The following is a 17,923-nucleotide window of genomic DNA, read 5'->3' as shown; positions in this document are numbered from 1 at the left end:
ACGTGTGGTGGAAACACCCATTTGCACGCAAAGTTAAGGTGGCCGTATGGGAGCGGCTCTGAGGAAATCCCAGACCTCAGTTACTAAAAATTTAGTTGATATGGATTTACTAGATGAGGTTCTGGCTCATCCTTTCATACAAACCTACGATCCAATTACAGCTTCTAACTGCCTCTTTTAATGAGGTTAGACTTTTAGCTTCCGCCACCCTATCTTGAAGACCTTTGCAGGGATTAATCACCTTGCATCAGTCCTTAACTTGCCTTTTATCACTTTGTACTTATGTCCTATGATTGTAGTTTAATGTGAAATAGTTCACGGTACCTTAGTACCTTTTCTTTCCACTTAGAATTAAGGTCCCACTGTCACTCACCTCCTTTCAAGAATCAAGAGTCCATTTTTTCTAACATTTCCTCATCACCCTGTTCTCAGCCCCTTAGTCTCACCCAAAAGCTTTCCTGTCTGTTCGATCGCAACATGGCAGGATATATTCAACAAGCCTTTTCAGCAATTTCAGTTTAGAAATCTCAATACCATAAATGGCAGCATTCCATACACTGAACTATAAGAAAATGCTTTGATCACAAGACAAACACAGGTGAAGACGCAAGGCCATTCAGCCCATCTGGCCAACTTTAGCTCATTCATCCAGAAAGGTCCTACAGTCCTCCCATCAAAGCACCCAATTGTTTCTTAAATGATTCCGGGTTTTTACTTCACTACTCAGAAGCCGATTTCATACATTGATCACTCTTTATGTGAAGGAGAACATCCTGACATCAATCCTAAATTTGCCTTTTACCAGTTAAACCTGTGTCTCCTTGTCCTATTCTCATGGTTTAGTTTGAAGTGATTTTCTGGATCTACCTTCCCTTTCAATGTAAGTCAAACCACTTCAACATTAACATAATTGAATCCATTTTCCAATTCTGACATACACTGAAGGTTAAAAAAAAGTACTGGTAATTTTCTCCCGCAAATGTAATTTAGAGCTAACCTTTGGTAGGATCTTTGGGTGAGGTCTAAGGACAAGTCACACAGCATCCCATATTAAAGCTACCTGTTCGACTATCAGGAACTGCAGTTCCGGGAGCCATCTTGCTGAGACCCACAGCAACCAGTACAGAAATCTATTATCTAAAGGAGTTTTAAATCACAGGGGCATGTTGGATCAGAATGAAGGTAAAAAGAAATACAGGCAGTAAAAAATTCAAGTCCCAAGGAAGGGTTTGAGGAAATTAAGTACCATTTGATATTCCAAATTCCTTTTGTGAACTGAGGTATAAGAGGGAGCTGTCAAGAGAGATGAAAAATTGCAACGCTTGTAATATGGACTCAAAGATCAGCAAATGTTGAGGTTATTGAAGAACATACATAATCTCACCCAATGGTGGGTAGCAGTTTTTTTGAAGAACACCAGGATTTGGATCACTACAGACAAAAACAATGTAGGATTAATATATTGGGGTTGATTTTCATCTTTGGAATACATTGGGCGAGCGGTCGCCCAATGTCACCAGTGAGATGCCTGAACCATTTTGATGATAAGGCCTCATTTGCATTCTAACCGCAACATGTTTCCAGCGCTGAAAGGCAGCACGCCATTTTAGGAGGGCAAGAAATACAACGGGACAGCCACAGAGGATGGGCCTGTAGCAATGGGTTTAAGGGGGTATCGGGCCCATTGTGAAAGGCGAGAGAGAACGCTAATAAAGGGGCAGAGGATTGTGATCAAGGAGAGCAATTATATTAAAGCTGAAGCCACAAAAATGTCAAATAGCTGAATTTTTAACGTTGCCATACCTGGCATCCAGCGATCCCTCTAACTGATGCTGGTCCTTGCCAATTCCTGTATGTTTAGTGGGCGGGTCCAGCCTTCAGGGAGTGCCGCGCTGAATACACCAAAATGGCATTGGGGTCTTAACTACATCATAGGGGCCGGTTTTAAACAGTTTAATCAGGCTATTACCTCCTTCCAGTCTAACCCAAGGCCTGCTCAAAAACCGCAGCAGGCAGACCTCGCGTGGAAAGTCAGCGATAAGTCAATTTTTTGCAATTTTTGTGTTGCTACCACCCGGTCCACGCTGAAAAATGGAGTGGGAGAGAAACCAAAATCGGGTCCGTTATCTTGAAAATAATATATTGACTCAACACAAGTTCACAAGATAAAAAGAAAGCAACTTACCCTATCACAAGCAAAGAAAATGTTTTACAAGAGGACAACATCAAGGAGTATTCCAATTGCCAATGATGGTAAGAAGACTTGACTTGCCAGCCAGGGAAAGTGTATTTATGCAGAATGGCACGGTAAGCCACTTAACATCACGATGCCATCAACATCAAGAAAGTCTTAACGGAACATTGACCTGGAAATTCATTTGCGTCCCTTTTTGGGTGCGAAACGAGCGGTGACGACAAGCGCTGCGCCGACACTGGTGAGCGCGATATTGGTCCTCTTATGTCAATGGGAGGCAACTGGCATACAGAGGGAACTAGTCACATCCCAACAGGCAGGTCGCAGGGAAGAGCTAAATCAGCAGGTAATCGGGAGGGTTTGTGGGGGGGGGGGGGGGCGGTGGTGGTGGTTGTGGGCATGCCTGGGCTGGCAGCAGCCCGCAGTTTAAATGTGGAGCCAGGAGAAGACCTCCTGTTCCTCCGGGCTCCAGATTCAGATAGGTTTTTAAAACTTACCTTTGTGTTTTTTTCCTTGCCCCAGGTGAAGGACACTCCAATGTAATAACAAAACTGGAGTGCAAATAAATTATCCTACAAATGTATCTAGAACCATTTTTCAAGTGTAGTACAATTTTAACTCCAAATGATTTAGTCTGAGAGTAAGAAAAGCAAGTTATGCTAATTGCACTATTCTGTTAAACCTACCATTTTTCAGTTAAAGCAGTTCGACTGAAAAGCAGAATGAGTTGGTGAAGAGGGTCAAATCGTTTGGTTCCTTCCTCTTCTTCCACTGGTTCTTCCCCCCCTGGTTTCTAATGAAATAAACAGATAATCTTAGAACCAAACTGAAATTCTGTTAAAAAAATGGTGTCACTAATTACTAACATACTGACCTGACTCAGGATTTCTAACAGAAATGTTAAAATTTACAGTACAGTTTTCAGCAAAAATTATGTATAAAACAAAAAGTATATTGCTCCAAATGCAGCTCCTCATATAACCAGAAAAGAACAGCTTATCCTTGCTGGACCAGACTGTGCTGACTTCTGACATCTACATCGCTTTCCAGGTCTCAAACAAAAACAGAAAAAAATTGGGAACAAACAGCAGGTCAATCAGCATCAATGAAGAGAATAGACAGCCAACATCTGAAGAAGGGTATGAACCCAAAACCTCTCTCCACATGTGCTCACTGACCTGCTGGGTGTTTCCATCGTTTTCTGTTTGTGATTCAAATTTCCAGCATTTGTAGTATTTTGCTCTTTATTTGCTTTCCATATCTCTTTGACCAATCTTTTCATCACCCCTCTGAATCTCTCCTTTCCTAGCTCAGTGTCCATTTTTTTCTGAAACTCATTCTTGGGATATGGGCATCACTAGCATGGCCAGCATTTATTGCCCATCCCTAGTTGCCTTTGAGAAGATCGTGGTGAGCCTTCTTCTTGAACCGCTTCAATCCATGAGGTGAAGATGCTCCCACAGTGCTGTCAGAGATGGTGTTCCAGGACTTTGACCCAGCCACGATGAAGGAACAGCAATATATGTCCAAGTCAGGATGGTGTGTGACCTGGAGCTGATCTTGGAGATGATGGCGTTCCCATGCACATGCTGCCCTTGTCCTTCTAGGTGGTGAAGGTCATGGCTTTAGGAGGTGCTGTCGGAAAAGCCTTGGCGAGTTGCTGCATTGCATTCTGCAGATAGTATACACTGCAGCCACGGTGTGCCGGTGGAGGAGTGAGTGGATGCTCAAGGTGGTAGATGCGCTGCCGACCAAGCAGGCTGCTTTGTCCTGGATGGTGTTGAGTTTCTTGAGTGTTGTTCCAGCTGCACCCATCCAGAAAAGTGGAGAGTATTCCATCACACTCCTGACTGTTGCCTTGCAGGAGGTGAGTCACTTGCCACAGAATACCCAGCCTCTGACCTGTTCTAGTAGCCACGGCATTTATGTGGCTGGTCCAGTTCAGTTTCTGGTCAATGGTGACCCCCCAGGATGTTGATAAGGACATAAGAAATAGGAACAGGAGTAGGCCATACGGCCCCTCGAGCCTGCTCCTCTGTTCAATTAGATCATGGCTGATCTTATTGAACAGAAATAGACAGTTTCCTAGAAGTAAAGGGAATTAGGGGTTACGGGGAGCGGGCAGGAAATTGGACATGAATTTAGATTTGAGGTTAGGATCAGATCAGCCATGATCTTATTGAATGGCGGAGCAGGCTCGTGGGGCCGATTGGCCTACTCCTGCTCTTATTTCTTATGTTCTTATCTTGTATCTCAACTCCATTTTCTCGCTCTATCCCCATATCCCTTGATTCCCTTAGTGTCCAAAAATCTATCAATCTCAGTCTTAAACATACTCAACGACTGAGCAGCCACAGCCCACTGGGTTAGAGAGTTCCAAAGATTCATAACTCTCTGAGTGAAGAAATTTTCCTCATCTCGGTCCTAAATGGTCAAATCCTTATCTTGAGATTGTGGGGGAAAAATTGGACAGGGGCCGTTTATGGGCATAGGAAGTGTGATGTGCTAATACCCCGCAGCCAATGACCCCTGCGCAGGCAGGAAGCAAGTTTCGGTCCACCTGAGGACTCACCTGCAATCAGCGTTCCATTCCAGGCCTTGCACATGGATTCAATGCAATTTGCACTTTCCACCACCAAGGGGAGCTCAATCTCTTAAAGGGAGGATGTTTCTTAGAAATCTCTTAAAGGTAGCTGGTACCAGTTATTTGCTGAAAATAACAGTCTACTGTCTGCACGGAGTCTGAACGGAGATCAGATATTGTACACGTAAAACATAGATGCAGGTCCCATCCCTATGTTTACACTCTAATAAGTTATGTTAAAACATGAATAAAGGTTGCGCACTACTAAATCCCACATCCTCCAATCTGCACGTCAGATCTCACCAATCTGCCGATCTGAGTTGGTACCAGGCCTGCGAAAGTACATGCACCAAAGTTCTCTGCTGATGCACTAGGGACCTTGGTGGACAGAAGGAGGGACATCCTATATCCTCGGGGGCGGGGGGGAGGGGGGGCCGGGGGGTGCAGGAGGCCTGCCAGACATATATCCAAAAGGCGGTGGGAGGCAGCGGGGGACGAAGTCAATGCCAGGCACACAGTATCATGAACATGGATGCAGTGCAGGAAGAAGTTCAATGCTTTGACATGAGTGGTCAAGGTGGGTGAGGTCAACCGTCAAGTGGCGTCGCACACCAACTGCACCACGCACTACACCCTCCATCACCCACATACCAACAAACTCTTTCCATCAGTACTCAACTCTTCCAACTAGATGCTTCCTCTCATCCTTACAAATTACCACTGTTGCAAGCCGCCCACCCATAACTCACAGGCCAAACACACTGGCAGCTATTCAACCATGACAGGCACATCACCCAGACACACGTCCCGCTTTCTTGCAGGAGAAGGTGGCGCATGTCAGGAGGCAGAAAGTGGCAGTGGCATTTAGCCCCTTGAGCCTATTCCACCATTCAACGAGATCATGGTGGACCTGCGACCTAACTCCATTTACCCGCCTTAGCCCCATATCCCTTAATACCCTTGGTTCACAGAAATCTATCAATCTCAGATTTAACATTCACAAGTAAGCTAGTATCAACTGCCGTCTGCAGAAGAGCGTTCCAAACGTCTCCCACCCTTTGCGTGTAGAAACATTTCCTAACTTCACTCATAGGAACATAGGAATACAGGAACAGGAGTAGGCCATTCAGCCCCTCGAGCCTGCTCCGTCATTTGATAAGATCATGGCTGATCTGTGATCTAACTCCATACACCTGCCTTTGGCCCATATCCCTTAATACCTTTGGTTGCCAAAAAGCTATCTATCTCAGATTTAAATTTAGCAATTGAGATAGCATCAATTGCCGTTTGTGGAAGAGAGTTCCAAACTTCTACCACCCTTTGTGTGTAGAAATGTTTTCTAATCTCACTCCTAAAAGGTCTGGCTCTAATTTTTAGACTGTGCCCCCTACTCCTAGAATCCCCAACCAGCGGAAATAGTTTCCCTCTATCCACCCTATCTGTTCCCCTTAATGTCTTATAAACTTCGATCAGATCACCCCGTAACCTTCTAAACTCGAGAATACAACCCCAATTTGTGTAATCTCTCCTCGTAACTTAACCTTTGAAGTCCGGGTGTCATTCTAGTAAACCAACGCTGCACTCCCTCCAAGGCCAATATGTCCTTCCGAAGGTGCGGTGCCCAGAATTGCTCACAGTACTCCAGGTGCGGTCCAACCAGGGTTTTGTAGAGCTGCAGCATAACTTCTGCCCCCTTGTACTCCAGCCCTCTAGATATAAAGGCCAGCATTCCATTAGCCTTCTTGATTATTTTCTGCACCTGTTCATGACACTTCAATGATCTATGTACCTGAACCCCTAAGTCCCTTTGGACATCCACTGTTTTTAACTTTTTACCATTTAGAAAGTACCCTGTTCTATCCTTTTTTGATCCAAAGTGGATGACCTCACATTTGCCAACATTGAATTCCATTTGCCACAGTTTTGCCCATTCACCTAATCTATCAATATCCCTTTGTAATTTTATGTTTTCATCTCCGCTGCTTACAATGCCACCAATCTTTGTGTCATCGGCAAACTTAGATATGAGACTTTCTATTCCTTCATCTAAGTCGTTAATAAATATTGTGAATAATTGAGGCCCAAGACAGATCCCTGTGGGACTCCACTAGTCACATCCTGCCAATGTGAGTACCTACCCATTATCCCTACTCTCTATCACCTTGCGCTCAGCTAACTTCCTAACCAAGTCCGTACTTTTCCCTCGATTCCATGGGCTTCTATCTTAGCTAACAGTCTCTTATGTGGGACTTTATCAAATGCCTTCTTCAAGTCCATATAAATAACATCCATTGACATTCCCCTGACCACTACTTTAGTCACCTCTTCAAAAAATTCAATCAGGTTTGTCAGGCACGACCTACCTTTCACAAATCCACTCCTGTACATCCTGGGTCTAAATGTTAGGCTATATCCCCGTGTCCTAGTATTCAAGTTTAGGAGACCTCCAAAAACAGTTACAAATGTCTCGGCAGCCAGAAGCATTAATCCAGCCACTAACCTGTAAATCCTGCATGGTTCCTTTAAATAGGACTGATGGGGGTCCTCCAGGCACTCTAAGATACGTTCAGATGGTCGGGGTTAAGACTGTGCGTTGAGTTGAGCATTAAGTCCCAAAATGGTGTCTATCATTTTCAATCATCGTTGCACACTGATTGTATCCATTTTCTCCCTACTTTACATGATTCCAGCGTTTGTTATCTGCACCTGTGCTAACTCCTATACCAAGATGGCGTCCGGCGCACGTCACGCTGGAAACGTGCGTGCGCATCCAAGACACCATCTTGGATGTCGGAGAGGCCGTGTAGCACTGAAACAACGGGTGCTACATGGCCCAATTTAGCGTCCAATAACTCTTAGTTCTAAACTCTCCAGCCAGGAGATGGTGGGGGATTCGGCGATGGTAATGTCATTGAATGTCAAAGAAAGGTAGTTAGACTCGCTCTTGTTGGAGATTGCCTGGCACTTGCGTGGTGTGAATGTTACTTACCACTTATCAGCCTCAGCTTGGTTGTTGTTCAGGTCTTGCTGCATGCAGGCATGGATTACTTCATTATCTGAGGAATTGCAAATGGAACTGAACACTGCGCAATCATCAGCGAACAGCTCCACTTCTGACCTTATGATGGAGGGAAGATCATTGATGAAAAAGCTGAAGATAGTTGGGCCTAGGATGCTGCTCTGAGGAACTCCTGCAACGATGTCCTGGGGATATGATGATTGGCCTCCAACAACCACAACCAACTTCATTTGTGCTAGGTATGACTCCAGCCACTGGAGAATTTTACCCCGATCTGCATTAACTTCAGTTTTACAAGGGCATCTTGGTGCCACACTCGGTCGAATGCTGCCTTGATGTCAAGGACAGTCACTCTCACCTCACCTCTGGAATTCAGCTCTTTGGTCCATGTTTGGACCAAAGCTGTATTGAGGTCTGGAGCAGAGTTGTCCTGGCAGAACCCAAACTGAGCATCAGTAAGCAGGTAATTGGTAATTGCCGCTTGATAGCATTGTTGACGACATCTCCCATCACTTTGCTGATGATTGAGAGTAGGTTGATAGGACGTTAATTGGCCGGGTTGGATTTGTCCTGCTTTTTGTGGACAGGACATATCTGAGCAATTTTCCACATCGCGGGGTAGATACCAGTGTTGTGGTTCTACTGGAACAGTTTAACTAGAGGCGCGGCTAGTTCTTGAGCACAGGTCTTCAGTACTACAGCTGGGATGTTGTCGGGACCTGTAGCCTTTGCTATGTCCAGTGTCCTCAGCCATTTCTTTGATATCATGTGGAGCCCATTCTCCTTACCTCTAGTAATGAGGTGCCCCAGGACCTTTCTTTACATTATAGGCACCATATAAATGCAAGTTGTAATTGTATCTGACCTGCAGAGAGCAAGGATATCTGTCTGAATATTCCAGAATGGCAAGTGTGAAAAATAGGTAACTTTTCAAGGGATGCTGTTAAGTCCACATAACATATTGAGCCTGAAAATGTTGCAAGGATAATCTCTTTCCACCTAGCGAATCAATTTTATTAAATGAAAATGTTGCAGAAGATTTCTCCTTTAGCGTTGAAATTCTGCTGTGCGATATTCGTAACAAACGTTAAAATTCCTCAGTCCACTATTTTACCAAAGGCATTAATTTTTTTTAAAAATGGGTTTACACCTTTGCTAAAAAAGAGTGTATAGAGGAATCCTATATGAATGGGCAATGAGCATGTTAACCCATATCAAACAATGCAATGAAAAAGATAGTTTGTTGTAAGCCATTAAGTGGTGATGGAATAGTTGTCCTGGTGGAAGGTAAAAGCGAAGGCATGACAACAAAAAAAAACTTCCCCAATGACACAGCTTTAGTTTTCTATAACCTTATTAGATTCCGCACAAATTATGTGGCACGACGGCAAACAGCAAAGCGTTACTTACGGCTATATCTTCTATTAGTTTGTCTTCAAAATAATGTTCCTCGGTCTCAATCCAGGATTTCTCATAGCCTTGAAGGAAGAGATTGACAGCTCGGTGCCTGAAGAGAAATAACGCCAATGACAGTTATGACAAGGTTATTTGCTTTGCTCATTACATCAGGCCTGCACCGCATTCCATATAATGTTAAACTGATTAGAGAAATGAATGTTGCTATCTTGAAACCCAGTTTGTAGCACTGTTCTGTCAGTCATTGCCATCTGCTCCAGCAATATCTGATAATTTCCCACCTCAAGCTAGATTTCTTCATCTGCCTCAACCTGATTAGAGTCTTTTTAATAATAAAGAAGAATGTCTATTCCAACATAAATTGGCTGTTAACCTCCCATCTAAATTTTTGTTAATAAATGTATGCATTTATCTATATATTAATTTTAAAAATAACATTTTTTTCATTTGTGCTTGTAAAATATAGCGCAAATATCAAACACCCTTGAGTAAGAAACCTTGAATAGGAATGCTTCACATGCAGTTAGCAGCACAGAAAGTCCGAAACTGCGTTCAGCTCTGAGTACTGCATTAATTTCTGGGCACCGTACCTCAGGAAGAATATATTGGCCTTGGAGAGGGTGCAGCACAGATTCACCAGAATGATACTGGGACTAAAAGGGTTAAATTATGAGAGCAAGTTGCGTTGACTAGACTTGTATTCCCTTGAGTATAGGAGATTAAGGGGTGATCTAATTGAGATGTTTAAGATGATTAAAGGATTTGATAGGGTAGATAGAGATAAACTATTTCCTCTGGGGGAGGGGGGGCGGAGTCCAGAGCAAGGGGGTATAACCTTAAAATTAGAGCTAGGCCATTCAGGGGTGATGTCAGGAAGCATTTCTTTACACAAAGGGTAGTGGAAATCTGAAACTCTCTCCCCAAAACGCTGTTGAGGCAAGGTCAATTGAAAATTTCAAAACTGAGTTCGATGGATTTTTGTTCGGTAAAAAATATGGAACCAAGGCGGGTAAATGGAGCTAAGATACAGATCAGATCAACCATGATCTAATTGAGTGGCAGAACAGGCCCGAGGGACTGAACGACCTACTCCTGTTCCTATATTCCTATGAAACTTACTTGCAGCAGGAAGCTAATACTAGTGCCCCATTTACCGAACGGTGCCACTGTTGATAGCAGTCTCAAAATTTGTCAGCAGTGTCAGCAATTTGTCGTTGGGGTATATAAGGCTGCGTTGATGTCTCTGAAGGCTCCGGGACCTGCCTAAAAGTGTCTTGTAGTAGCTCAGCTGACAGCAGTGCCCATTATCAGTTACACTTGGAAAAATAAAACAGCTGTATTTGCTTTGTTCCAGCGGCAATTTTTTCTGCACCTGTAAACCGCCGCTGGCTTTATTGGCTCCACTTCTGGCTGGTGTACGGTGCTGGAAAAGTAACCAAGGGAGAATAGCACCAGATGGCCACTAAAGCACCCCTTTGCTAAAACCGCACAACAATGTATAAGTGCCTTGAGTGGTCAGTTTTGCCAGCATCAAAAAGGTAGAGGCATTCCAGGTACAATATAAATGTTACTATCTGCAGCTGGAGGGTGCAGTGAAGGCTGAACGGTTCAGCCTGTCTGTAGAGGCAAAAGATGCAGTTTGTCAGTCATTGAGGAGATTAGCATTCCCGTTGAAGGAGCCAATCTTTGCAGCTTTACAACAACATTCCTCCCTTATTCATGCCTTTGTTACCTCCAGAGTAGACCTCTCCAGTACCATACTCAGTAACTTCCCTATCTACACCCTACAAAAAATCCTACTTGACCAACACTCCAAATCCTATCTCACACTAAGTTACACTTTCCCATCACCCATCCTTGGCGACCTCCACTTTATTCCCATCTCCCAATGCACTGAATTCAAAATCTTTATCCTCATTTATAAATCCCTCCAAGGCCTTGGCCAACCTTAGCTCTGCAAGCTCCATCAGCCCTACACCCCAGTACATGCCATTTGATCCTCTGACACTAGCTTCCTGTGGTTCCCATGTCCCTCTTTCCATCATCAGTGGCAGAGTCTTCAGCCATACCCAGTTTCTACAGCTCCCTACAAAAAGAACTCTGCTTTGTTACTCCCCTCTCTGTACTTAAAAGCCTCCTCAACACCTATTTCTTCAACAATCCTGTTGACTGTTCTGTATCCCGTTCTCCTCCGTGAAGTGCCTTAGGATATTTGGTAAGTTAAAAGTGTGTGTAAATATAAGTTGCTGCGTTGGTCAAATGAAAATGCACTCTTTAGCAATTTGGAACACATTCTGCCTGACTGTTATGATATGAATAGTTCCTGCTGCTGTGACAAGGACAACCTGACCTCGACAGAGGAATTGTAATTGGTTGATATAAGCTCTTTTACTGTGGGGCGATAAACGATCAGTTCCTACCGTGGTAAATTATAGAGTGGTGCCATCCTGAAGCAGGCCACAACTGCCCGTTTACGTTGCTTGGACAGCAGCTTGTGCCAGACAGCTTTTTTAGATCTCTGTGGGTGCTCAACCTAAAACATCACGTACAAATGGAAAAGTCAGTCTTACCATTACAGAAAAAATTCAGTCACCTGAAGTGTTAACCAATTCTTGAATTTATCCTCATCTTGCCCAATAAAATGAGACTACAGAGTTAGCACAAGAGGTCAGTAATGTTTGAAGGCTTCAAGCTGAAGTGTACTTGAAATCACACTGTGGGATATTGGTGTACAAGCGTTTTGAATGTTCATGCGCTAATATGAAATTCCTTTGTTTGCTATTATGACAGAGATGTTAGCCCATTAGAACAGCAGTCAAGGGAATTTCATACAAATGCATTGAGCATTCATGTGATAATATTACACAGCATAATTTCAAGGCCCATGTGTTCGGCTCATACTTTTGATTTATGCTCATTGGTTCAAGTAACTAGGTTGCAAGTCGATGCAAAGTGGTTTCAGGTGCACATCAACATGGAAGTGGTAGTGTAACTCTATCGCCAGTGCTAGAGTTGTGAGAAGAGCAAGAAGTTGAGGAGGAACAGGAAGAAGGCAATCTTCACAGCCACAGGTAGTGCTGTAGATGCCCTGGTGCTGGGCTGCAATTCTAGGTTGAGCAAGTTGCAGAGTTCAATCATTGCCTCCCTGAAGAACCGGAGCTGCCTGACACACTGCTCCTCTGTAAAGATGAGTTAGGAAATCTGGTTCTACATGGTGCAAGGCCTCCTCTGTCCTTCCCTGCCTTCCATGCTGCTGCTGCTGCTACCGCCCTGCCCCACATGTCGCAGCCCCAAAGGCAGACCAATGCTGGGAAGGCAAGCCCACCCAAAAATCACTCTCCGAGTTCCACTTAGTGAAACAGTAGCCAAATATACCGTCAATAATCAGCTAAAAACTCTCATGCAGCCCATCAAGTCCTTAATTTATTGGAGGTGAGTATCCCTTTAAATAGCGCTTCTGAAGCATGCTTCCTGAATGTTAAGGCAATGACTTCCTGGTCGACATTAAGACCCAAAGAATCAGGCGCTTCTATGCACAAATTTAGCAAACAAGTCCTTATTCAGGTGAAGGGCCCTCATTTTAATTTTGAAATCAATGTTGCAGCAGCCCCAGCGTATGCGCGAATCGGGTGTAGGCCGTCGCACTGCCAAATTTGTCATTGTTGTGCCTGTTTCACGCCTGAAAACCGGTGCAACGACGTGGAATTTAGACTCTTTGCACTTTTCAACCTCAAAGGTGGTGTTTGAGATGTTATCTTATAGAAGTATATAAAATAGTAACTGTTAGGGAAATGGCTAATCCAGAATGCTGCTTTAAATTAAACTGCGGCAATAAAACAGGGGACACAGGCTCAAACTAGTAAATTGTAATTTTAGGACTGGTATCATAAAATTCTTCTTCATGCAGACAGTAATCAACAGTGAGGGGTTGAAGAGATGTCTTAAGAATGGACTTCTGGGCAGAGTAGTAGATGTGCAAACCCTGTAATAATTTAATAATTAAGGGTGGATTTGGATTGATAAATTGAGGTGGACTGAATGGCCTTCCTTGTCCTTAAGTAATACAACATTCCCCCGATATATTTACAGAATGTAACAATAGATACAGAATGTAACAATAAATGCAGATGACGCAATATACAGGTACCAACAGGCATGCTCCACTCATTGGTACTGGCCATAGAGCAGTTTAACCAGTAGTCCTTAAAGGAACCGCTCCAGACTCCACAAAAATCTTCCCACCCTCTGCCAGCTCCTCCGTATGCCCCTCCCATGGTCGCTCCACTGATCCGCAACCCCCTTAACCTCTAACTTCAAGCTCAGCTCCACTGGGTTTCTGTGCATTCGAATTATGATCATTTATCTTAAGTAAATAACACAAACCTGCTCTAAGTGGAAGACCACATTGGCAATATCCAGCACACGTACCACCGTTTTCTCTGGATCAGACGTATCTTCACTCCTGTTGGGAAGATCTTTGTAAAGGGCCATCTGCCACCTAATGGCAGGATCTTCCAACTGTAGGAAGGGATAAGTATCAGTGATCATACACTAGCATCCACAAAGCACCGCAAATTCCTTTGACATATCTAAGCTAGTGTTTTATTAAAGTTCACACTTAACCCTGTTTAGTTCAGTACACAGCACCTCTAACCCAACAGAAGAATAAATGTTTTCAATCAGTACCCTATTGCACTACACACCCCATCGATGTCAACATCTAGCCACTTCTGGAGTTTGAACAATTCAAATTTAAATAGTAGGTCAGAAAAGGGGGATGAAAAAAGTACAGATTTGCTATCGAAAAAGAATAGAGAAAAACACCAACAACTCTATGTAGTGTAATACAACTAGAAATACTGATTGTTCGGAAAGTGCAGTAAGACTGCATTTAATTCCAGCAGTTCACAGGGCATCAGGACCTATTGGGTGAAGTTTTGAATGGTTTCTGAATATTACCTGAACATTGAGATCAAATTAAAGCCTTACACTCGCTCTATACTATTTGTAATTGTTTATAATATATACTGTAGTTTCGCTACAATGAGAACAGTGCTAATGTCAAAGGAAAGCTGAAAAGATGTTAAATGATTGAAGACTATGGGAAACTAGTATATCATCACTGCAGAACAATACAATCACGTGATTGTTTTTTCATATGCCACTTTCTACAATCAAAACCTGGGAATGCTTATAAAGCAGATAAGCTCAGGAACTGAGACATTGTGGTGACATCAAAAATTGCAAAAGCAAAATCCAAATGGCATATAATGGTTATAGAATCCGGAGATAGGATTAAGATTACAGTATTGAGATCACTCCCGTTTTATTATTTTTTTTCTACTATTTTGTATTGTTCCATTCAAAAGGAGTGATTTTATTCCCTGCTGACGGTTTTTGGCACAGACACTATGTTTGACACCGTATGTGTCACCGATAACCGACGATGTCTACACTGAAATGTTAACAGCTGTGATGTAATCACTGCAGATTAATGGAAGGACATTCAGTGACTCATGTCCAGGAAGTTGCACAGTTAGTGTTCATATTAAAATGGGGTTTATTCAGCAGTTTTCTTTCAAAGAGGTATTAACAACCTTATTAAGAACATTAATACATATTATAATGCAGTATGATCTAATATATTTGCTCAATTTATAAATAGCAACTCTAAACTGCAACTGATTCTACACAAAGTATGTAAGATACAGCACTAAAAGCATTGGAGTCACAGAAGGCAAACTAATGTCAGCCATTTCGGACTGAAATGAGGAAAAATTTCTTCACTCAGAGGGTCGTGAATCTTTGGAATTCTCTACCCCGGAGGGCTGTGGATGCTCAGTCGTTGAATATATTCAAGACTGAGATCGATAGATTTTTAGACACTAAGGGAATCAAGGGATATGGGGATAGGGCAGGAAAGTGGAGTTGTGGACGAAGATCAGCCATGATCTTATTGAACGGCGGAGCAGACTCGAGGGGCCGTATGGCCTACTCCTGCTCCTAGTTCTTATATTCTTATTAATGTTTTTGGTACACTGCAAAGTTACATTCTTTTGACATGTTCTTAACACAATCAGAATAGGTTGACTTGTGTTTAAGCAAAATTCTGATTGGATAATATCAATGTATACACAATAAGAATTTAAAAGAAGCAATAAGGTATATGTGAATCCTTATCCTAATTTGTTCTCAAAGCACTGCAGACAATTATATACAAAACAATATAGAAGTTATTTATTCATCTACACTTGAACTATAAATATGACATTTTATAATGTTAAAATATAAATTATGATAGCGCATTCTACCAAGATGAAAGTCTTCTTAAAAACATACACAAAAAGCGTAGTTCTATTGCAAAATAAAACTTAAACAAAAGAACATCAACACCCCACAGAAGCTTGGTATCTCCTTTTACTAGTAACCAAGGCAAATTATTCAGACTTACACTGACAACCAAGTATACCTAAAAATAGCTTGTTGAACCCAAGCAAACCATGCATAGTAGTGGACCCTTCCCCTTTTAGGCCTTTCTTGGTCTTAACAACCAACATCTCAAAACGCTTTGACTTGGTCTTTGAGTGGCTCATCATGGAAACGTGGTCAAACAAAAAGGTTTTTTTTAAGCGCAAAGAATGGAGTTTTTTGACTTCTGGGAATAATGCCTGGTGTGGTAGAGTGTTTTAGCATGGTCAAACTTTTATAAGTGGTTGGCAAATCTGGACCTGAGTTAGTGAGCCTTGAGATGAATTTGGAAGGTTTGTTCTTCATCCATTTTAGAATTATGATCTGTATCTTCATCAGTCTCTTGAAATGAAAGACTCGATACTGAAAGGCAGCATGCAGGCATGCAGGAAAAGAAAGACAGAAATGTGTGAAATGAGCAGATAAAAGATCTTACAACCAAACAGTGACTGCGATGAAACTTGTACATAATTCATGCTCCAGCTTAGCAGTGCAATCAATGGACAGCAGATACCAAATATACATAAACCAGCAACTGTTTAGCAAGTAACACCAGAAACCTACTTTGCCCTGAAGGTGAAGGTTATTGCGAATTATTTCTCTAACTTCATCCTCTGTGTCTTTCTGTTTTAAGAAGGAAAAATAATTAAGTTTCAGCAAACTATCTTCAAAAGATCCACAAAATCATGTAACACTCCCATAATTCATCCATAAAATAGTAACAAATGCTCTATGTAGATCAGCATGTTTTTGTATTTACCAACAATGCCTCAAAATTCATTTTCTGAAATATTTGTACGAGATGTTTTGGATCATTGTGTCCAACTATTTCTGACAGGCGAATAGGCTATTTATAACAGGTAATAAATACACCAATTGTCAGTGGGTCAGTCTCCCTCAAGTGTTTGTACAACTCAATTAATAACAGGAGTGAGTACTGCAATCTTACCAGCTCTTTCCCGTATGTTATTATTTATCATGTTTCACCCAATAGAACCATTAATGAGCTAGAGATCGAAGCTTAGAAATTACTCTTAATGCATTGTTGCTTAAGATTGTTATGGGTTAAAGTGACCTCGCAGGAATGCACTATTTTGCATAATTGGAGTGCCGAGGCATGAAATATGATGACAGTAAAACTGAAATCCTATAAAGTCACACCGGCAATAATGCTGCTCAGTGTCTATTTAAAGAGGGAACCAGACAATTAAGCCATTTAAACAGCATGGCATATTAAATTACAGCTGCTCACAGAGTAATTTCCATTGAAAAAAGAACACAAGACGCCAAAGGAAAGCGCAGTTTAAAGACTAGGCCTGGAAAGCTGTGATAGAAAGACCTAGGGAGAAATGAGACATAATCTGTCACACAGATGGTCAACATTTCTCATAAATAGAGGATTTAACAGACATGGGGCGGGATCACTGAGCAGGTGATGCAGTGCTGGTTATCCACAGGAACTGGGAGGACATCCAGACGAAGATGTGTGACTTGAAGAAAATGACCATGGTAAGTATTCAAAGTGTGTGTCAATGGCAGGAGCTCGTCCAAATTTGGAAGAGCCCACAATATTTAAGAATGAAAGGAATATTATATGTTTGGAGGTAAAAGGAGGCTGCCATAATTGGAGATGAAAGACAATGCAAGCTCAGGTAGGTGTGGTCAGTGTTTTCTACCATCACGCTCTCCAGCCTGTAATTTTCACCCATTAAAATTAATGTGCGGAAAATTACTGTCTGGCGAGTGCAAAAGCAGAAAAACCCTAGAATTTCCCACTAAAGCCGTTGTCCCATGATATCAGACTATTTGCATAAATGCAGGTGTGACAGGAGACCACCAATGAAATGCAGACTTGACATTACAGTTAATTATCTGTTCAGGATACTTATGTTAAGAGTAGAATCGGCAGGTGGCCGTCAAGTTGATGGCAAAGCCAGACCATCACATCAGCCAGCACAAGTAATAGTAGTCATGGTAGAAAGCAAGCAGGCACAGAAACTCAGGACACAATAGAACATTTCTATCTTACAGTGTAGGGTAGATGAAGGTGTAGCACCACTGGAATCCCAAAAAGCTCACTGGTAACCAGCCCACTTAGCCAATTGACTGCACAGTTACTGAAGAGCAGTAATAGGTAATTACAACAAACTTCCATTCATAGATGTGGCACAAGGATAAGGCACTATAAAAATGTACATCTTTCTTTCTGGGCCTCCTGAGGAACGATTCGTCAGTGAGACTC

At 42.4% G+C, this 17,923-nt stretch overlaps 1 protein-coding gene across 1 annotated transcript in view; it reads right to left on the bottom strand.

The window, feature by feature from the left end:
• The window catches only part of ryr2a (ryanodine receptor 2a (cardiac)), a 471,729-nt gene that overhangs the window by 90,732 nt on the left and 363,074 nt on the right, over nucleotides 1-17,923 (bottom strand). Inside the window, exons 75-79 of the mRNA XM_067988444.1 lie at nucleotides 16,246-16,305; nucleotides 13,597-13,731; nucleotides 11,634-11,746; nucleotides 9,208-9,304; nucleotides 2,881-2,987 (exon numbers count right to left, since the gene is read on the bottom strand). Coding sequence (XP_067844545.1) covers nucleotides 2,881-2,987; nucleotides 9,208-9,304; nucleotides 11,634-11,746; nucleotides 13,597-13,731; nucleotides 16,246-16,305 — 512 coding nt within the window. The remainder of the gene's footprint in view (nucleotides 1-2,880; nucleotides 2,988-9,207; nucleotides 9,305-11,633; nucleotides 11,747-13,596; nucleotides 13,732-16,245; nucleotides 16,306-17,923) is intronic.

The sequence above is a fragment of the Heptranchias perlo genome, chromosome 8 (assembly GCF_035084215.1).
Source record: "Heptranchias perlo isolate sHepPer1 chromosome 8, sHepPer1.hap1, whole genome shotgun sequence".
Lineage (NCBI taxonomy): Eukaryota > Metazoa > Chordata > Chondrichthyes > Hexanchiformes > Hexanchidae > Heptranchias > Heptranchias perlo.
This window is presented reverse-complemented; position numbering and strand designations above follow the sequence as displayed.